The 22,004-nt window shown below is 45.1% G+C and overlaps 1 protein-coding gene across 2 annotated transcripts in view; it reads left to right on the top strand.

Annotated features, from left to right (window-relative positions):
- The window catches only part of LOC126188403 (protein GDAP2 homolog), a 1,021,851-nt gene that overhangs the window by 782,584 nt on the left and 217,263 nt on the right, over window positions 1–22,004 (top strand). For both annotated transcript variants that reach the window (XM_049930006.1, XM_049930005.1), the window contains one exon: window positions 7,134–7,276. In XM_049930006.1, the coding sequence (XP_049785963.1) occupies window positions 7,134–7,276 (143 nt within the window). The remainder of the gene's footprint in view (window positions 1–7,133; window positions 7,277–22,004) is intronic.

Here is a 22,004-nt window from a genome sequence, read left to right as displayed (position 1 = left end):
ACGCACTGCTACCTGGACTCAGGTAGGTGCACTGGCCACGGATCAAATCCACCCGGCAGATTAACGATGAGAGCCTGGATGTGGTTTTTAGCCAGTTTTCCACATCCCACTAGGTAAATACTGGGCTGGTCCCCATGTCCAGCCTCAGTTACGTGACTCACAGACATTTGCACTATTCCATGGCTTATATTACACACAGATGGCTGGTGTACACTAATTCCGTCCCGAGGGGGACAATGTGGCGACAGGAAGGTCATCCAGCCACCCCCTGACACTAACATCGCCAGCTCCATACTAACACGGCCAACCCCTTGTTGAAGTTGGACAAAGGCCCATGAAAATGATAATAATAATGATGATGATTCAAATTGTATATGTTCTTTTTGAAATACCCTGTATTAGACTGAGCATGAAGCTGTCTACCTCAATATTTAACTGAAGAGAAACAGGCACTGTGTTGACTAATTCAGAAATTGGAACAGCTGATTTCTGTGGGCCATTTGTATAAAACAACGGATGACCAGAAACCCAATGTTCTACCAATCTAGCAAAACCACTTCATGTCTTAATTTGTAAATACACTCCTGGAAATGGAAAAAAGAACACATTGACACCGGTGTGTCAGACCCACCATACTTGCTCCGGACACTGCGAGAGGGCTGTACAAGCAATGATCACACGCACGGCACAGCGGACACACCAGGAACCGCGGTGTTGGCCGTCGAATGGCGCTAGCTGCGCAGCATTTGTGCACCGCCGCCGTCAGTGTCGGCCAGTTTGCCGTGGCATACGGAGCTCCATCGCAGTCTTTAACACTGGTAGCATGCCGCGACAGCGTGGACGTGAACCGTATGTGCAGTTGACGGACTTTGAGCGAGGGCGTATAGTGGGCATGCGGGAGGCCGGGTGGACGTACCGCCGAATTGCTCAACACGTGGGGCGTGAGGTCTCCACAGTACATCGATGTTGTCGCCAGTGGTCGGCGGAAGGTGCACGTGCCCGTCGACCTGGGACCGGACCGCAGCGACGCACGGATGCATGCCAAGACCGTAGGATCCTACGCAGTGCTGTAGGGGACCGCACCGCCACTTCCCAGCAAATTAGGGACACTGTTGCTCCTGGCGAGGACCATTCGCAACCGTCTCCATGAAGCTGGGCTACGGTCCCGCACACCGTTAGGCCGTCTTCCGCTCACGCCCCAACATCGTGCAGCCCGCCTCCAGTGGTGTTGCGACAGGCGTGAATGGAGGGACGAATGGAGACGTGTCGTCTTCAGCGATGAGAGTCGCTTCTGCCTTGGTGCCAATGATGGTCGTATGCGTGTTTGGCGCCGTGCAGGTGAGCGCCACAATCAGGACTGCATACAACCGAGGCACACAGGGCCAACACCCGGCATCATGGTGTGGGGAGCGATCTCCTACACTGGCTGTAGACCACTGGTGATCGTCGTGCACGTACATCCAAACCATCATCGAACCCATCGTTCTACCATTCCTATACCGGCAAGGGAACTTGCTGTTCCAACAGGACAATGCACGTCCGCATGTATCCCGTGCCACCCAACGTGCTCTAGAAGGTGTAAGTCAACTACCCTGGCCAGCAAGATCTCCTGATATGTCCCCCATTGTGCATGTTTGGGACTGGATGAAGCGTCGTCTCATGCGGTCTGCATGTCCAGCACGAACGCTGGTCCAACTGAGGCGCCAGGTGGAAATGGCATGGCAAGCCATTCCACAGGACTACATCCAGCATCTCTACGATCGTCTCCATGGGAGAATAGCAGCCTGCATTGCTGCGAAAGGTGGATATACACTGTACTAGTGCCGACATTGTGCATGCTCTGTTGCCTGTGTCTATGTGCCTGTGGTTCTGTCAGTGTGATCATGTGATGTATCTGACCCCAGGAATGTGTCAATAAAGTTTCCCCTTCCTGGGACAATGAATTCACGGTGTTCTTATTTCAATTTCCAGGAGTGTACAACAGTGCAAAGATAGTTCCTGAAATTTGGTTTTCATCTTTTGGAAGTTGTGTCCCAAGGACAAGAGTGAGAGGGAAATTACGCTTCATATTTCCCTCTGTATAGGCGTAGTTTTGGGCCTGGTTAATTATAATCAAATATCTTCAAAACTGTAATCATTGGTGGAAATCTTTTTGGAGGAATGCCATTTAGGAAGGCAATTTGAAATATTGCCTAACTGTCAGTTTACTGTTTTCTTCCTGTGGCCCAGGTTTTAAATGGGACCCAGCAAGGTTACCATGCCTCACTCAGCCTTCATGAGGCCAGTGCTAGAATACACAGCCCCAGTCTAGGTGGCTCACTGCACAAGAACACAGCAGGTATGTGAGACTGACAGAAGAACTCTGAGAATTGCAAAAAAATTGCCAACAAGACAAATGAAATCACAGTTTATGAACAAGCACAAGTAGGCCAAAGGTTGTGTAAGACTTAACTTCATGAACTGGACCAAACAGGCTAAGATTCAATACACCTTCCACAGAAGAGATGAAGAAACAACTTCACAAAGCAAATTTTCCAGCCTAGGCCCTACAGGTATGCTCTCCCAACTCAAACAGTAATAACAGCAATACACATAGAAGATCCACAAAGTGAAGACATAAGGGTGCTACATTAAGATTTGCAAATCCTGTAACATCTAATACCTGAGGAGATAAATGAAGGAAACAGTAGTAAAAAACCACTGAATGACATTAAGCAAGCCTGTAATTTGTCCTACCTATTGATTTTCTCTTCATTGCTTTTGACTCATTGCTAGGCTGTACCATCCAAGTAAAAGTGTACTTTTGTCAAGCACATCTCATCATCGCACATGTTGTATTTGATGACTTGGTCAAATCATTTCAGCCATTTTGATGGGACCTGACCTGGGTCTCCAGAAAACATTTTATGGTGGACTTACCTTCTGGGCAGTGCACCTAAAGCAAACAATATGTTTGTTTATCAGAAGTAAGCAGTAAGAATATTGAGTAAGTAGCTAATCGTATTATGTGTATGACGTAACATTGTTTGTTGGAGACACTGGCTACATAAAGACATCTACATCACTATGGCTCCAATTAGGTAGAGTAAAAGCTATTGCCCACATGGACAGGTAATGAAACAGAAACTGTACATCATTCCCAAGGGTCCATATATTCAGAAGTGCAATGGATTACCAGTCAGCAGCACTTGAAGCAGCCATAAATATTTTATGGAGACCGTACTCAGAACCCAACAAAAAAGCTGAAAACATTTGACCAAGTCACCAAATACAACAAGTAGAATGATGTGATGTACTTGGAAAATGTACACTTTTACTTGGATGGCACAGCCTAGGAATGATTCAAAAAGAGTGAGAAGAAAATCAATGGCCAGGACAAATTCCAGGCTGAATTGAAGAAAACGTTTGGTGGCAATCAACAGCAAGTTGGCTTATCAGAAGAACAGGGCAAATGTCATGGTGAAATGACACAGTCTTACATACAGAATATTTGAGGCCTTTGCAGTGTTGTGAATCTGAATATGATGTAAGCTCACAAAATCTCAAGTTTGATGAAAGGAGTCACAGAAGATAAAAACAAAGTTCTTCTGTAGATGTGTCATGACAATAGAGGAATTAAAGTGGTGCCAACATAGAGGAAAAGCAACACAACACAGTCTTACATGCAGAATATTTGAGGCCTTTGCGCTGTTGTGAATCTGAATATGAAATGAGCCCACAAAAGCTCATGTTTGATAAAAGGAGTCACAGAAGGTATATAAAAGTTCTTCTGTAAATGATGTCATGGCAATAGAAGAATTCAAGTGGTTCCAACATAGAGGAAAAGCAGAAAAAGAGTCAGAAGAAAGAGATATGAAAAACTCCCAAATGCAGTCATTATGGCAGTTGTGAAAGAACACCATGACACGCCTCTTTCATATGCCGGGTCGTAAGAGAAGAGAGACAGCATTTTATGGTAGCCAGAACAGGAAATAGGAGTCATGAACATTAACTTCGTATGTCAGGATGTAATCATGAATGGTAAAGAAGAGGTGTATCAGTCTTTGGCACCAGTCTCCACCACCAGTAGTGCATCATGAAGACTAGACTTCACCAACTCAGACCTATGCCACCATCATCAAACAACCACCCAGCACCTGACCAATGCAGATACAACCAAGTATAACGCCACCAGAACAACAGACAATTGGGGAACAGAGGGCAACAAACTGGCCTCCTTCCACTGGACATGTTGTATGTTGCTGCAAGGAAAGAAGATGAATGTTCAAGACTATTATGTTGCAAGATGTCAACCATCATAACAGTCCTATTTACACCACTCAACTGCTGCTGATTATAGTCAACCTATGGGACAAAGCTCCTCCCCATACCATGGATGAGATCATGCCCCAGAATGCCATAGCCATTACTCATTGAAAGCTAAGTGAGATGACCATCTACAGAGATGAAACAACCACAGATAAAAATTGTGACATTACACTCAAGACATGGTCTGTTAGTGAGAACCTCTGCTTTCTGCTGTGTAGGTAGGATTGGATCCATGCAAGAGGGATACCATTAATGCCATAACACTTTAGTTTGCTAAGTAGTATTTTGTCCACACAGTCAAAGGCTTTGGAAAGGTGACAGAAATACCAACAGGACAATGTTTCTTGATTAGCTCTGGTAACACATCATTTGTGTGGTCTTGTATTGCTTTCTGTGTGGAGAGTCCTTTACAAAAATCAAACTTAAAAGTGTTTAAATATTTCTTCTAATTTAAATGAGTCAGTATACTATCAGAGGCCAGTTTCTCAAATACTTTTGAAAAGACTGGAAGGAGTGATATAGGTGCTCCAGTTTTGTAGATGGGGTTACTGCAGCATGTCTGTCAGGAAATATGTCCTGAGTATTGACTGATTACTAAAACAGTTTAATGGTAATCCCATCAAATCAGCACAAGATTTCAATATTCTGCTAGTAAAACCTATATGGCCAACATAATTACTACTTTTAGTGACCCAATGAATTCTGTAATATCATTACAGGTTTTATTGTTAAACTAATGTCTGCTGGTGGTGCATGCAGTGCCTTTACAAGTAAATCTAACATATCTGTGTTATTATTTATTACTGTATTCAGTGTTTGCAGCCACTGTGAGGAAGTAACCGTTAAATATGATTGCCAAAGATTTGAAAATATTACTATTTATGCTAGAGCCATTTTCTGGGAGGCATAATTTCATTTGTATTACCAGTTTTGTTTGTTTCCTGTTTAAGGAGTTTCCAAAAAGTTTTTGACTTACTCTTGGAGTGTTTTATGTTTTGAACATAGTACATGACTTTTGCTTTTTTAATAACAAGTGTGGAGGATTGGACAATACTGGTAGTAATAGAGTTTCTAATCTTGACAAATGCATGTTCTTTAAATCATGTAGAGCTCTCTCTCTCTCTCTCTCTCTCTCTCTCTCTCTCTCTCTCTCTCTCTCTCTCTCTCTCTCAGCACAAATACTTCAGTCCCAGGAGTTATCCACCTCTTACACTTGCTTCAATTTTGCCCCTGTTTGTTTTAGGGGAACACAAGGCTCAAATTGCTTTAGGAATACATTTAAGAAAGAGTTAAAGTTTCCATTAAATTTATAATTTTCACCCCACCATTCTGCCTATAATTTCTCTGTAAATATTATGATTAAGTCACTATTTGTGGAGGCTTCAATGTCAGTTTACTTTCAGGTAGTGCTGACCTAAAACATCTTGAATTGTTGACATCCAGCTTTGGATTATTCTGCACATTCAAAATTGCCTACAGGCATTCACAGACGTACCACAACAGCTACTGACAATTTATGTTAAACCCAAAACCTGAAGTGATCTAGCTGTAAAATCAATAGTCAGTGGGGTATTTGACTCTGACAGTGAAATCTTAACAATAGAATTTATTCACCATACAGATCATAGACGAAAATCGTGTTACATCCTGTATGGGGATGAAACTGTTCAGTAAGTTGCAAGATCATTGGAGATGTGAGCTAACTATAAATCCAACTGAATATTGGAGGTGATGAGTTGCTGACAGGCACACAAACAACACTGAAAATTTTGTCAGCTTTTGGATGAATCCTTATTCTAGCAACAGTACACATACATACCTTACATAAGCATGCGTGCGCATCCCCCCCCCACACACACACACCTGTTCAGCTCAGGTGGAGTGAGCAAGCAGAGAAAGGAGACAGGGAGTAGGAGGTAGGCTTGAGGCATGACCAATAGTTTGAAGGGAGGCAGTGGGTGTAAGGAGTAGGAATGTGGGAAGGAGAGACAGCAAGTACATGGGACAGGACTGCAACACATGGACACCAGAAACCAGTGAGTTCTTGAAATGCACACTGATGGTGGCATGGGGTATGGATTGGAGTCGGGTAACAGAATAAATGAAGAGGAGACTGTGGGGAACAGGATGTGGCTGCAGTAAAGTTAGGGTCTTGGATGGATGTGGATGTGGGGCATAGTGTCAACAGAGATTGAGGCCAAGAGGATTATCAGAATGAAGGGTGTATTGTGAGCATAACCCTCATCTGCATATTTCTAAAAGACCTGTGCTGTAGGCAAGGATCCAGGTGGCAATGGTTGTGAAACAGCCTCTGCAGTTGAACATGTTGTGCTCAGCAACATGTCTCCATTGGATGGTCACTCTGTTTTTGACCAGAGTTTGGTGGTTGCCATTCATTTGGATGCACAGATCATGCCCATATAAAATACTGTGCAGAAATTGTAGCAGAGCTGGAATATGACATGGTTACTTTCACAGGTGATCCTACCTCTTACTCTGTACACTTGCTGCCACCCTCTGAACCATCAGCTGCCTCTCCCCAACCCCCTGCCCTTCCCAATTCCCACCTCTTTCTCCCTCTATCCATTCCACCTCACAAAATACCTCACACTGCAAGTAGTCTGTGGAATTCTTTTTTTTTTTTAATGAAGAAAAGAGGTTAATTTTAACACCCACCTTTTTTCAATGAGTGTCTTTCTACTGCCCCATTATTTTATAATATTATCTCATAATAGTTGTACCAGAATTCTAATTTCTCCAGTTCTGAACAAGGTAATTATGATGTGTAATAACATTTTAATTTATGACCTTACTTTTGTTTTTAGGAATGGGGATATTACATCTTTGAATGTGGATGCTATTGTCCATTCAACAAATGAATCGATGAATGAAAGAAATCCAGCAAGCGACAGGTTATTTGCTCGAGCTGGTCCTGGTCTCAGGGAAGAAATATCTACAGAAATAAAAGGTTTGTAAGGAATAAATTCAGTCACAATAATTACAGCTGTCATTATTTGTGAAATAAAGTATTTTATATTTTTGTAATAAGTTCAAATTTTCTTTACAAGGTAGTAAAAATTAAATCTTTTCTTTGTTCATACTCCACAAGTTATTTATATCTGATGCTATGCTGACAAGCCTTAAGCTGCATGTCTGTCATATTCGTCTCAAAAATCTTAGTATATTAAGCTTTATTTTCTTGCAACCAAATCTTTTTCATTTTTGATTCCATGCATAACTTTAAAATTAATGTCCATAAAATCTTTATTGAAACAGGAACTTATATTTATTAAAAGTTGTCAACAAAACCGTTTTGTTAATATTAACAAGTTTGAGACAGAATGGGGGAATCTATTTATTAGCTGCCCAACAATTATAAAGTGTAAGTGCACACACAAAGTCTCTCTTTTATTTTTCTTTTAATTTCTCCATCTGCAGAAACAAGAGAATGGAAATAGGAATCAAAGAATAAGTTTATTAGGTGTAGGAATGACAAAAAGAAATCCAATCAGGTAATGAATTAGTAGACACATGCAATACAGGAAATGTTTTGTAAGTACTGGTGTAGTATCTAAGATCTGTTTCCAACATACTTAGCTGTTGCTACAAATAGAGCAAATATGAGAGTTAAGCTTGAAGTAAATCAAAGGGTTTAAAAGACAATAAAAGGCAAATAATGATATAAAAATGAGAGAAGACACACAAAAGTGGTTTAGAGAGAGCAGTGGCAAATGGGGAAAATCATATGAGAATTATAAAACAAAAATATCAAAGAGGTTGATGGGCCCTAAAAGCTGGCAGAGATAATATACAGAATGTTTGTAGAAAAGAAGTGGTAGATAAGTGTTACAATTGTCTGGAGGGGCCAACACAGTAAAACCAGATAGATGAAAAAGCTAATTGCAAATTTGAGGGCCACTTCTCAATTTCTGATTTTAGACACTTCGCTGTGGGAGAAGGCTCCAAATAGCTAGAGGTATGAAACATGTCCTTAATCCCTGTTGTTTGTACTATAGCGTTTTGCTGGCACAAACAGTTTTTCTGTTTGCATTCCTCCTGACTAAGAGGATTGCAATCCTGTTGAAAAATTCATTGACAAATCATATGTTTAGCCTTCGCAGTACCAAAAGGGGGCAGTGGTCACTTTGTGCCCACCTTTTGAAAGTATTGTTATCTAGTCAGTTATCTTATATTTTAAAATAAATATACTGTCCTACACCCATACTTTCTGCTGGAAATATCACTTTGCCACGAAGAAAAATGATCCTAATCCTACTCCTAATGATCCAACTCCCCAAGACACTATCCAAATTGAACCCTGCCTGGAACAGTTCCGTCCTCCGTCACAGTGGGACCCACCTTCTCTTCCTCAAAATCACCCTCTCCTAACCTTCCAGGAATTTCTCCAGCCTTGCCTCTCAGTCCTTCTTAAAAAACCTTAATCCTACTCCCAACATCACCACTGCTGAAGCCCAGGCTATCCGTGATCTGAAGGCTGACCAATCCATCGTCATTCTTCCGGCGGACAAGGGTTCCACGACTGTGGTACTTGATCGTCGGGAGTATGTGGCTGAGGGACTGTGTCAGCTTTCAGACAACACTACTTACAAAGTTTGCCAAGGTAATCCCATTCCTGATGTCCAGGCGGAGCTTCAAGGAATCCTCAGAACCTTAGGCCCCCTACAAAACCTTTCACCTGACTCCATCAACCTCCTGACCCCACCAACACCCCGCACCCCTACCTTCTACCTTCTTCCTAAAATTCACAAACCCAATCATCCCGGCCGTCCTATTGTAGCTGGTTACCAAGCCCCCACAGAACGCATCTCTACCTACGTAGATCAACACCTTCAACCCATTACATGCAGTCTCCCATCCTTCATCAAAGACACCAACCACTTTCTCGAATGCCTGGAATCCCTACCCAGTCTGTTACCCTCGGAAACCATCCTTGTAACCATTGATGCCACTTCCTTATACACAAATATTCCGCATGTCCAGGGCCTCGCTGCGATGGAGCACTTCCTTTCACGCCGATCACCTGCCACCCTACCTAAAACCTCTTTCCTCATTACCTTAGCCAGCTTCATCCTGACCCACAACTTCTTCACTTTTGAAGGCCAGACATACCAACAATTAAAGGGAACAGCCATGGGTACCAGGATGGCCGCCTCGTACGCCAACCTATTCATGGCTCGCTTAGAGGAAGCCTTCTTGGTTACCCAGGCCTGCCAACCCAAAGTTTGGTACAGATTTATTGATGACATTTTCATGATCTGGACTCACAGTGAAGAAGAACTCCAGAATTTCCTCTCCAACCTCAACTCCTTTGGTTCCATCAGATTCACCTGGTCCTACTCTAAATCCCATGCCACTTTCCTTGACGTTGACCTCCACCTGTCCAATGGCCAGCTTCACACGTCCGTCCACATCAAACCCACCAACAAGCAACAGTACCTCCATCATGACAGCTGCCACCCATTCCACATCAAACAGTCCCTTCCCTGCAGCCTAGGTCTTCGTGGCAAACGAATCTGCTCCAGTCCGGAATCCTTGAACCATTACACCAACAACCTGAAAACAGCTTTCACATCCCGTAACTACCCTCCCGACCTGGTACATAAGCAAATAACCAGAGCCACTTCCTCATCTCCTCAAACCCAGAACCTCCCACAGAAGAACCCCAAAAGTGCCCCACTTGTGACAGGATACTTTCTGGTACTGGATCAGACTCTGAATGTGGCTCTCCAGCAGGGATACGACTTCCTCAAATCCTGCCCTGAAATGAGATCCATCCTTCATGAAATCCTCCCCACTCCACCTAGAGTGTCTTTCCGCCGTCCACCTAACCTTCGTAACCTCTTAGTTCATCCCTATGAAATCCCCAAACAACCTTCCCTACCCTCTGGCTCCTACCCTTGTAACCACCCCCGGTGTAAAACCTGTCCCATGCACCCTCCCACCACCACCTACTCCAGTCCTGTAACCCGGAAGGTGTACACGATCAAAGGCAGAGCCACATGTGAAAGCACCCACGTGATTTACCAACTGACCTGCCTACACTGTGAAGCGTTCTATGTGGGAATGACCAGCAACAAACTGTCCATTCGCATGAACGGACACAGGCAGACAGTGTTTGTTGGTAATGAGGATCACCCTGTGGCTAAACATGCCTTGGTGCACGGCCAGCACATCTTGGCACAATGTTACACCATCCGGGTTATCTGGATACTTCCCACTAACACCAACCTGTCAGAACTCCGGAGATGGGAACTTGCCCTTCAGCATATCCTCTCTTCTCGCTATCCGCCAGGCCTCAATCTCCGCTAATTTCTAATTTCAATTTGCCGCCGCTCATACCTCACCTGTCTTTCAACGTCATCTTTGCCTCTGTACTTCCGCCCCGACTGACATCTCTGCCCAAACTCTTTGCCTTTACACATGTCTGCTTGTGTCTGTGTATATGTGGATGGATACGGGTGTGTGTGCGAATGTATACCTGTCCTTTTTTCCCCCTAAGGTAAGTCTTTCCGCTCCCGGGATTGGAATGACTCCTTACCCTCTCCCTTAAAACCCAAATCCTTTCGTCTTTCCCTCTCCTTCCCTCTTTCCTGACGAGGCAACCGTTGGTTGCGAAAGCTAGAATTTTGTGTGTTTGTTTGTGTGTGTTTGTGTGTCTATCGACCTGCCAGCGCTTTTGTTTGGTAAGTCTCATCATCTTTCTTTTTAGATATATTTTTTCCACGTGGAATATTTCCCTCTATTATATTCATAAAATAAATATTTATTATTTTTAATCAATTATCCTACCAGATTCCAAATGTTTTAAATTTTTTAGTAAAATTTAACTCATAAATTTGTCTTTTTAGTACATGTCACTTTCCCCTGTGAATGTCTTATTCAATACTTTTTGGGTCAGGACTTTACTTACACATCATTATCACTTTAAAAGGTATATTATGAGTAAAATGCAATAATAATTAATGAATTTTGCATTTTTAAAAATTGTTTATTGTGGGTATAAAGTACCCTCACCCTCTCCCCTCCGTTAGAGGTACACGTCACTGAAAGTGCATTGATGTTGGTGAAAGTGTTCTGGGCCCTACTTACACATCAGTATCTCTTTAAAAAGTATGTTTTTAATTAGGTCAACTACAATTAACAATTTTTTTGTGGGGATAAAGTACTGCCATTGGTAATGAGTGTTATGAAAAATGTATTGGTACTGCTAGTGTTAATCTCAGAAACCACCCTCCATTTGGTTATTAATGTGTTGCTAGTGTTGGAATTGAAGTGTGTTACAATTGTAGGAAACATAACACGTACTTTTCATTGGGATTCTCATGTGGGATGGAGCCAAGGTGTAAAGAAACATTATGAAGGATGTTGTGGGATCTTACCCAAGCCAATACAGAGAAATTAATTTAACAACCAGGCTGCACATGGTTTTCAACAACACTTATCTACTTGCAAGCATATTGTTACCAAAGACCGATACTAGAAGTTATCACCATGAAGGATGCATTAAGTTCAATAAGCATTCCAAACAAAATGAGAATCACGACAGTAGATGAGTTCAGTGATCTGAGCAGGGCAATATACCTAAGCAAATGGAAAATAATGCACAACTAACTGTGTGAGGTGGAACATTGTTCGTGCTTGGCCGATGACAAATGGACAGAGCCCACATGAAATGATGGTTCTAGAGCTGATGAGAAAAGCTCTTTCTGTTGATACCTCCTGTAGATTGTCAGCTAAGTCTGACTATGTCATCTGTTTATCTGTTAGGGGTTCAAGAATCCTACTCCTGAAATTAGTTAAAAGTGTTAAATGTGTTAAAAGTTAAACATTTGGAGTCAAATGTAGTTTTTTTTCGGGTAAATATTGATTGTTTGACTTCATAAACATCTATATATACATATAATGCACTACTTTGTGCACAATTGAGAATTTACAGAAAAAGTATAAAAAGTAGTATTTAGGATATACACATGAAAAACAGCTTATGAGTCATCTAATTCGAAGTGAAGATAACATAGAGGAGCATGTACACTCTTTTTTTTGTAGTTCCAGGATGGGATATACAAGTTATAAAAGCAGTAGATTGTTGTATGCTAGGCAATGTGACCAGTGCACCACCACTCATTTATTAATAGCATAAAAAGTACACCTCTCAATTCTTAAGCAATGATAAGGATTGACTGTGAAAGTAATTTTCCTAAAATTCCTTTGTTTTTGGAATACTTCTAATGTGATAACCAAAGTTCAAATAGTCTGTCTTGCTGAATCACTAGTTCAATGAAAAATAACAGGTTTAAGTCCAAAGGACCACACTGTAGAATGACAGTCTCAGAATCCCTGTACAGTAGTTGGAAGTGATACCATGTGTGGGATGCATGATCATGGGTTCCAATTCTGTGTGCTGATGGCAAGAAGGCCAACAGCTCCAAGTTCGTTGCAAGTGACAGCCTGGGGTGACATGCTGGCTGTAACTCATTCCCAGGTCAACTTGGAGCTACAGGATGCTTCACAGAGAGTCGCAGAGGACCTGTGATAGCAATAAGTATAATTAGCCAGAGAGTTCCTAACATGAACTGCTGTTCTGTGTTTGTACACTCACATAAAAGATGTAACAGCACAAGAATATGGCACAATCTGCTTGCGGGCGCATGATATTGTCTAGGCAAAATAGTGTCTGTGATTGCAGAGCTGAGGTTGTGAATGCATGCTCTGCTGCCAGCAAACCGGGTATCTCTTGTGGCAGCTGCGAGAGATTCTGAGGACATGAAATTAGCCTGTGTGATTGATGTCTTGAAAGTTTATTAATACTGCAAGTTTAGTGTGGATTGGTGTTTGGATTTAGGTGCTTGTGCCGGTTGTAGCAGATGATACCTGAAGCTTGCCCACCTACTGAATTCAGGTGTATGTACAGGGCTATTACAAATGATTGAAGCGATTTCATAAATTCACTGTAGCTCCATTCATTGACATATGGTCACGATACACTACAGATACGTAGGAAAACTCATAAAGTTTTGTTCGGCTGAAGCCGCACTTCAGGTTTCTGCTGCCAGAGTGCCCGAGAGCGCAGTGAGACAAAATGGCAACAGGAGCCGAGAAAGCATATGTTGTCCTTGAAATGCACTCACATCAGTCAGTCATAACAGTGCAACGACACTTCAGGACGAAGTTCAACAAAGATCCACCAACTGCTAACTCCATTCGGCGATGGTATGCGCAGTTTAAAGCTTCTGGATGCCTCTGTAAGGGGAAATCAGTGGGTCGGCCTGCAGTGAGCGAAGAAACGGTTGAACGCGTGCGGGCAAGTTTCACGCGTAGCCCGCGGAAAATTGGCTCATGCCACAACTGGAGACCGACAGCGCCAACTTCATCTTTCAACAGGATGGTGCTCCAACGCACTTCCATCATGATGTTCGGCATTTTTTAAACAGGAGATTGGAAAACCGATGGATCGGTCGTGGTGGAGATCATGATCAGCAATTCATGTCATGGCCTCCACGCTCTCCCGACTTAACCCCATGTGATTTCTTTCTGTGGGGCTATGTGAAAGATTCAGTGTTTAAACCTCCTCTACCAAGAAACGTGCCAGAACTGCGAGCTCGCATCAACGATGCTTTCGAACTCATTGATGGGGACATGCTGCGCCGAGTGTGGGAGGAACTTGATTATCGGCTTGATGTCTGCCGTATCACTAAAGGGGCACATATCGAACATTTGTGAATGCCTAAAAAACTTTTTGAGTTTTTGTATGTGTGTGCAAAGCATTGTGAAAATATCTCAAATAATAAAGTTATTGTAGAGCTGTGAAATCGCTTCAATCATTTGTAATAACCCTGTATGTCTGGTCGGCAAGTAGCTGAGACACGGCATCCCTTCCCCCCAGCCAAGAGATGGTGAAGCCATCTTGGTGGAGAGTGACAACTGAGCCTCTTTCCTTACCCAGAAAACTATGTCAACAGAATTGGGAGATGTATGGTGAGAAGCCAACATGGCATCTGCTCAGAGGAAATCAGCCTGGAGTGTATGAGACATCAGCCAGTGGCAGTGTCCATAGGATGGGATCCTGGACCCACCCTGAGGCTGGTATGGGCAGATCCTGAGCGGCTGGGGCCAGCTGAGGAGCAAGCCATCTGGAGCAAATCTGCAATGATAACAAAAGGAGTAATATTGTGCCAGAGGGCTGATAGCGGTGTGAGAGCACCTGAGGCATGTGCAGAGATAGTCTGAAGGTCATAGAATGATGCAAGAGTTCACTGGAAAGAAAATGCTAAAAACATTGTGCCCAGAGAGTGGGAATGACTGCAAGAGCACCAGAACAGTAAGAATCTTGCACCTGGAGGTTGTATACAAATGTGAGAGTGCTGAAAAAGTAGAGCTGTTACAACAGTAGGGTGGATACGAATGCAAGAGCTCTTGAAAAGCAGAAGTGTTGCAACAGGAGATGGTATAGGAGTGTGGGACCATTTGAGAAATAGGAAAACAAGAGTGTTTATTAGACACAGGAAAAGATTTCTGAAAATGTACAATCACTACGCACAGGAAGGATATCTGTAAAATGTGTGTGTGGGTTAGGCATGGAAAAGTGTGTCACAAAATGCTTGCATGAATTAGGTACACAACAGAAACTGTGAAAAGAAGTGCATGAAAGAGTCAATGAGATGAAATTTGAAAAATGAGTGCATATATTAGTCACAGGGAGAAAAAGTGACAAAGAAGAAGGAATAGCAAGAATCCTTGGAATGTTGGTAGCAATGCCTCCAGTGATTGAGCTTGCAGCAGAGCATGAAAAAGGGCAGGAAAAAGAATAGTCGTAGGGATGGACCATGAGAAAGGGAAGATGCTCAACCATTGAGGTCTGTTGATGGGAGTCACTGGAAGATCCATGGATACTGAAATGCTGTTCTGAACATGGACTGTAGTAGTTCCAAGGACCTAATGGTACCAACAGTAGAAAGCGGTGGTGTTGCTGTGCAGGAGTTATTGACCCTGGAGGCATGTCAGGGATAGTGGCTGGGTTTCTCCACTGTCTTCATGATGCCAGAAAGCTTATCCAAAATCCTTTTTTGTATGCATCTCTGCAATTGTTGCATGTCATGCAATAAAGATAGGACTTAGGGTGTCCTTTTGGAAATGATGACCATACTGTAAAGAGAACTGGAGAAGTCAGTGTCAACACTGACTGCCTGAGGCAAAAGCCATGATTGTAGCAAAAGGAACAGAAATCATCACCAAATGATATGAGACAAAACTGCAGAAAATGGTTTTCTTTGCTGCAATTGAATGTGGGATGAAACATAGAGTGCCGACATTAGAGCCAGTGGTGCTGCTGGAGCCAGTAAAACTGTTTAAACCTTCTTGCCAAGTGCTATGGGACAAGACACTTGAAGCTCTTGCCATGAACTGGGATGGAAGTTTCCATTGCTAATGGTGAGACAAAAACCTGGAACTTTATTCTTGTCTGCATTTGATGTGACTGGTGCTGAGGTCAAAATGGAAAAATGCATGCCCAGGTAGACAAGCCCTACAAGTTTATTTGTGGCATAAAAGATACACTTCTCAGTTCTGAAGCATTAATAAGGGTTAATCTCTAGAAGTCATCTTCCAAAAGTCCCTCTTGATGAAACGTTTTTAATGTGATAACTCAGGTTCAAATAGTGTGTCTTGCTGAATCACCAGTTGATTGAAAAAATAACAAAGTCTTAGTCTGAAGGACCACACTGTAGAATGACAGGCACAGAACCAAATGTACCGCCCCCAGGGGCTCAGCATTCATTTGCTGGGTACGGGCTTGGCGACCCCGGGGTTCCTGAGCTGGGGACTGGTAAGCGCCACCTGTCCCCGTCACCGTAAGCTCTGAGTACACTTCAGCGACCACCGTGCGGCGCGGCGGTGGAACGTTGTGTGTCTCAGGGAATGGGGATCTTGGCTTGACCGCCCGGATCGCGAGGATGGAACAAACCTCTATAAAAAACCCCTCAATCTTCCGGTGTGCTCCGCGCCTATGAGATGCATGGCTGTTGAGGTGGAACAGTCGCAAGCGGGCAACCTCTGGGGCACCTGCCACACCCCAGTTGTATAGGGCTTACTCAGGCATGCGGGGCTCTGTCTGAGCGGACCTTTAGTTCCCTAGCTGCTCGTGGGATCGAGATGGAACCCTCGAACTTTTCTTCTTTTCCTCCCAGCGGAAAGGGTGGGCCGCTGGTAGGTTCTAACACCCAATCTAACAAGAGGGCTCGTGTAGCCAGTCCTCCTAATTCAGGTACTAGTAACAGAACGCATTCTGCTTCTCAGAATGTGTTTCTCATAATTAAAAGAAAAGATGGGAGTTTTGAAAAAGTTTCGCCATTTTATATACAGAAGGGCTTAGAGGGTATTGCTGGCACGTTAAAGTCTGTAAAGCGCTTGCGCAATGGCACCTTGCTGGTTGAAACATCTAGCTTCCAGCAAGTCCAGAACCTTCAGAAGGCACAATTTCTTGGGGAGTTTGCGATAGAGACTGAATTTCACAACACCTTGAACTACAGCAAGGGTGTTGTGACTTGCAGAGATCTTGTCGACATCCCCCAAGATGAACTGAAGTCTGAATGGTCCCAGGAAGGAATTGTCGACGTGCAACACGTTATGAAACGGGTGGATGGTGCTCTCATAAAAACTGACTCATTTATTCTTATGTTTAACAGCACCAAATTGCCAGAGCATGTGAAGGCAGGTTTCCTACGTCTCAGTGTACGGCCTTATTATCCCAATCCCATGCGGTGTTTTAAATGCCAACACTTCGGCCGCACTACTCTCGGCTGTAAAGGGGAAGCCACTTGCGGGAAATGTGGTAAAGCCGCTCATGAGGGAGTTGATTGCTCCTCTCCTCCCAAGTGTGTCAACTGCTCTGGGGATCACCCTGTGTGGAGTAGGGAATGTAGAGTTTTCCTTGAGGAACGGAAGATCCAGGAACTGAAAACCACCAAACGCATCCCGTACGGTGAGGCAAAGAAAATTTACCAGTCCCTGCAGCCGCCCACGTTCGCTGCTTCCTTTTCTTCCGTTCTGAAACAGCCAGTATTGAAAACTGATGCCGCTACACAAACGGAGGTTGCTACTGTCAGCACTAGCACCTGTGTTTGTCAATGTACATGTGCTGCTGCTGTTCCTGTGAAGCCTGCTGCTCCTCCCCGGCCTTCTGACCAGGCCGTGGTAGCTGACGTCATGGAACTTCCTGCCCCTTCCCAGGTCCAGTCTTGTGCCATGCCTAGCGCTTCTACACCCCCTACTGCTTCTGAGGTTTTGGCTCCAATGCCACCTCAGGCCAGAAAATCGAAGCACAAGCCAAAGGTGAAGACTCGCCCGCTAAAGGAGACTGAAGTTGTACAGTCTGCTGATGTGGATGTCATTCTCTCTGACGTCTCTCTCGACTCCTCTTCTGAGGCGATGGAGGTAGATGCCAGACTGGGGCACTCGTCTCGCCCAAAAACTGAGCCTCCACCTGTTGTGGGTTCTCCTCCCCGACAGAAAGTGCGACTGAAGGTACTCCCGCCCCGATAGATGGCTCCCATTATTCAGTGGAACATGAATGGATTCCGGGCACATGTGGAGGAACTGCACCTCCTAGCACGGCAACGCCCCCTGTGCTTGTGTTTACAGGAAACACATCTAAAACAATCTGATGCTCCTGTACTCAGGGGCTATAGGTTGTATCGCAAAGATGACCTGACTGGAGACAGGGCCAAAGGCGGAGTCGCCATGTTTGTCGATAATGACCACCACTCCTCTGCTCTCCCCCTGGATACTGACCTGCAAGCAGTTGCAGTTGCAATTTATTCCGGTCGGAGGCTTACCGTTTGCTCCCTTTATTTACCCCCTCTGGATGCAGTGAACTTAGAGGCTCTCACAAACCTTATCGACCAACTCCCCCGCCCGTTTCTCCTCCTGGGAGACTTCAATGCCCATCATGTCCTGTGGGGCTCCGCTTCTATTTGCGCTCGAGGTCGAATTTTGGAGAGCCTCCTAACATCTCAAGTGTTGTGCATCCTCAACACAGGTACTCCGACTCATTTCTCTAGTGCTACAGGGTCATTCTCAGCCATTGACCTATCTTTCTGCTCTCCAACCCTCACTGACTCCGTTCACTGGGAGGTCATTGACGATCTACATTCCAGCGATCACTTCCCTATCCGCATTCATCTCCTGGATGGTGTATTGCTGGAGCAGCGGCCACCATCGTGGATGATTGGCAGGGCTAACTGGCCACTGTTCACTCGGTTGGCTGTCTTTGACCACCACAACAGCGTACAGGCATGGGTGGATCACATCATGCTTGTGATCCACCATGCTGCTGACCTGTCCATACCACAGTCTTCTGGCACTCGTAAGCGGCGCCTTGTGCCTTGGTGGACAGATGAGTGCCGTTCAGCCATCCGTGACAGGCGTGCGGCTCTTCGCCGATTTAAATGCCGCCCAACAGCGGTCAATCTTACTGCCTTTCGTATCGCGAGAGCCAGGGCACGCCGTGTCATTAAAGAGAGCAAGAAAAGGTCATGGCAGGAGTTTCTGAACTCCATCAACCGTTCCACTTGTTCCACAAAGGTATGGGAAGCCATCCGGAGGATTTCCGGTAAACGCAGCCGTTTACCAATAGCTGCAGTCCTGAACCAGGGATGCCTCCAAACGACACCCAGCGCCATAGCTCAGTCGCTGGCAGAGCATTTTGCACAAAGTACTGCCACTGCAACCAAGGATCCAGCGTTTCGTCGCTACCGTGCGACTTCGAAAGAGCGAATTTGAACTTTCGGTCGAACGGTTCTGAGGCCTACAACTCCCCTTTCTCCATGTGGGAACTTGAGTCGGCTCTTACTGAGACTTCTGACACTGCACCAGGTTGCGACCGCATCCGGTACTCCATGCTTAGACATCTGCCAGCGGCGTCAAAGGAAATCCTCCTTGAATGTTTTAATCTCATATGGCACACAGGAGTGTTCCCAACCTCGTGGAGGGAGGCTATCCTCATCCCTCTCCTCGAACCAGGAAAGGACCGCACATGTCCCAGTAGTTATCGTAGTATCGCCTTGACAAGCTGTGTCGGAAAGACTCTGGAAAGGATGGTTAACCGTCGTCTGGTCTGGCTGCTAGAGACCAGACAGCTCCTTAGCCGCTTTCAGTGTGGATTCCGAAAATTTCGATCCACAGTCGACAACCTGACCCTCCTCGAGGCGGCTATTCAGCAGGCTTTCCTCCATCAGCATCACTGTATCGGTATCTTCTTTGATATCAGTAAGGCATATGATACTACTTGGAGACACTGTATTCTTGCACAACTGCATCAATGGGGCTTTCGTGGCCGCCTCCCTATTTTCATTCGGTCTTTCCTGTCTCAGCGGTTTTTTCGGACCCGCGTTGGTAACACACTGTCTGATCGCTTTGAGCAAGAGAACGGTGTCCCCCAGGGCAGTGTTTTAAGCGTTACCCTCTTTGCCATAGCAATCAACAGTATGACGTCTACAGTGAGGAGTCCAGTACAGTGCTCCTTGTTTGTGGATGACTTTGCTGTTTTCTGTTCCTCCTCTGGTGTTGCATCCGCGAGCCGTCAATTGCAACTAACGGTGCGGCGGTTAGAGGAGTGGGCTGCAAAGACGGGTTTTAGGTTTTCTGCCGATAAGTGTGTTTGTGTTCATTTTAATCGTTCTCATCGTCTTTTTACGTTGCCTGCCTTGCATATGGGGGATACTGTCCTACAGTTTGGAGACACAGTGCGGTTTCTGGGCCTCATTTTTGACTCCAGGTTGTCATGGTTGCCACACCTACGTGACTTGAAAGTCAGAACGCTGAAGGCACTGAACATCCTCAAGTGCCTCAGCCACAGGTCTTGGGGAGCGGACAGGGCGCGTCTCCTTCAGTTTTATCGAGCTTTCGTGCGCTCACGGCTGGACTATGGCTGCACATTATATGGGTCAGCGAGGCCGTCTTATTTGCGGATCCTTGACGCTGTTCACCATGCTGGGATTCGACTGGCTACGGGTGCTTATCGGACCAGTCCCGTACCCAGCCTCTGTGCTGAGGCTGGCGAACCGCCACTTACCATCCGGCGGCAGCTCCTGCTGGTGCGCCAAGCTTGTAAGTTTCTTGCAGCTCCCAGCTCGCCTGCTCACCATCTTGTTGCCCTTCCACCTCTGGATCACCTTTTTTCCCGCCGTCCCCGGGCTACGTTGCCGTTTGGGATCAGAGTGCACCGTGTGCTTGAGTCCCTCGGTGTGGAGTCTGTCCAACCCCAAATCCTGGGTTTTAACCGCCTGCCACCCTGGTTACTAATGAGGCCACGTGTGATTTTAGATTTATTGCAGTACAAGAGAGATTGCACTCCTGCCACCGTTTTTACTGCAGCATTTTCTGCTATTTTATCTGAGCACCACGACTATGTAGCTGTTTTTACGGATGGGTCGAAACAAGGGGATTCCGTGGGTTGCTCAGTTGTTTTTCCGGATCGTGTCCTCAAGGTCCGCCTGCCTCAGACTTTTACTGTCTTTGATGCAGAATTGTCTGCGATCTTGCGGGCACTGGAGCCGATGAGACTTTCTTCCTCGCTTAAATTTCTTGTCTGTTCCGATTCACTCAGTGCCCTTCAATCATTGCACCATTTGTATCTGGCGGATAAAGTAGTCCAGACCATCCAGGATGCCCTCCTCCGGCTACAGCGACTGTGGAAGGTTGTAGCTTTCTGCTGGGTTCCAGGGCATGTCGGCATTGCTGGGAATGAAAGGGCAGATCTCGCAGCCAAGGAGGCATGTCTTGGTCCACACGTATCTCAGTGTGCTAACCCGTTGCACGCACTCACCTCGCTGTTGAGCTCCCGAGTCATGTGTCGGTGGGAGGATGAGTGGCTGGAAGTGACTGACAATAAGCTCCGTCTAGTCAAGCCCACAACGCGTGTGTGGTGTACTTCCTTTCAGCCCCGTCGACGGGACGAGGTTCTCCTCACTCGGCTTCGAATAGGCCACAGCCCTTTGACGCATGGCTTCCTGCTCCGGCGAGAAGACCCTCCATTGTGTGGTGCTTGCGGCGTCCAGGTCACTGTGAGCCACATTTTACTGGATTGTGTTTTATTTTCTGACCAGCGGGCCTCGGCTGATTTGCCAGCGGACCTGCCAACTCTTTTAGGCAACACTCGGACGAATGTGGTTAAAGTTTTAAAGTTCTGTGCCTTGTCAAATGTTTTTACAAAGATTTTAGGGAGAGGATATTAATTTGCTCACTGTGTGACAAGCTCGCCCATCTTTTATGTAAGTGGCCAGCCAATGACACTTTCCTGTGTCATTCTTGTTGCTATGTTTTCCCTTCCCTTAGCTTTTACTTTCTTATGTAGTAATTTCTCTCTTTTCCTGCTTTCTTTGAATATGTTTTTCAGTTTTATTAGGTCTCTCCACATTCGTTCCTTTTAATGTGTGTCAGGGCGCTGATGACCTCGATGTTGAGCGCCCACAAACCCCAACACACACACACACACACACACACACCAAATGTACCATATGGTACCAAATTATACCATGTCCAGGATGACCGATCATGGAGGCCAATCCTGCATGGTGATGACAAGCTCCCAACACAAACTGCCATTCCGTATTTCTGCACCAGCGCAGATATGTCATGGTGCAAGGATATGGCAAGAACTGCTAATGGTCACATGACGTTAT

This window comes from Schistocerca cancellata, chromosome 5 (assembly GCF_023864275.1).
Source record: "Schistocerca cancellata isolate TAMUIC-IGC-003103 chromosome 5, iqSchCanc2.1, whole genome shotgun sequence".
Classification (NCBI taxonomy): domain Eukaryota; kingdom Metazoa; phylum Arthropoda; class Insecta; order Orthoptera; family Acrididae; genus Schistocerca; species Schistocerca cancellata.
The sequence above is the reverse complement of the archived record's forward strand: the minus strand, read 5'-3'. Positions and strand labels throughout refer to the sequence as shown.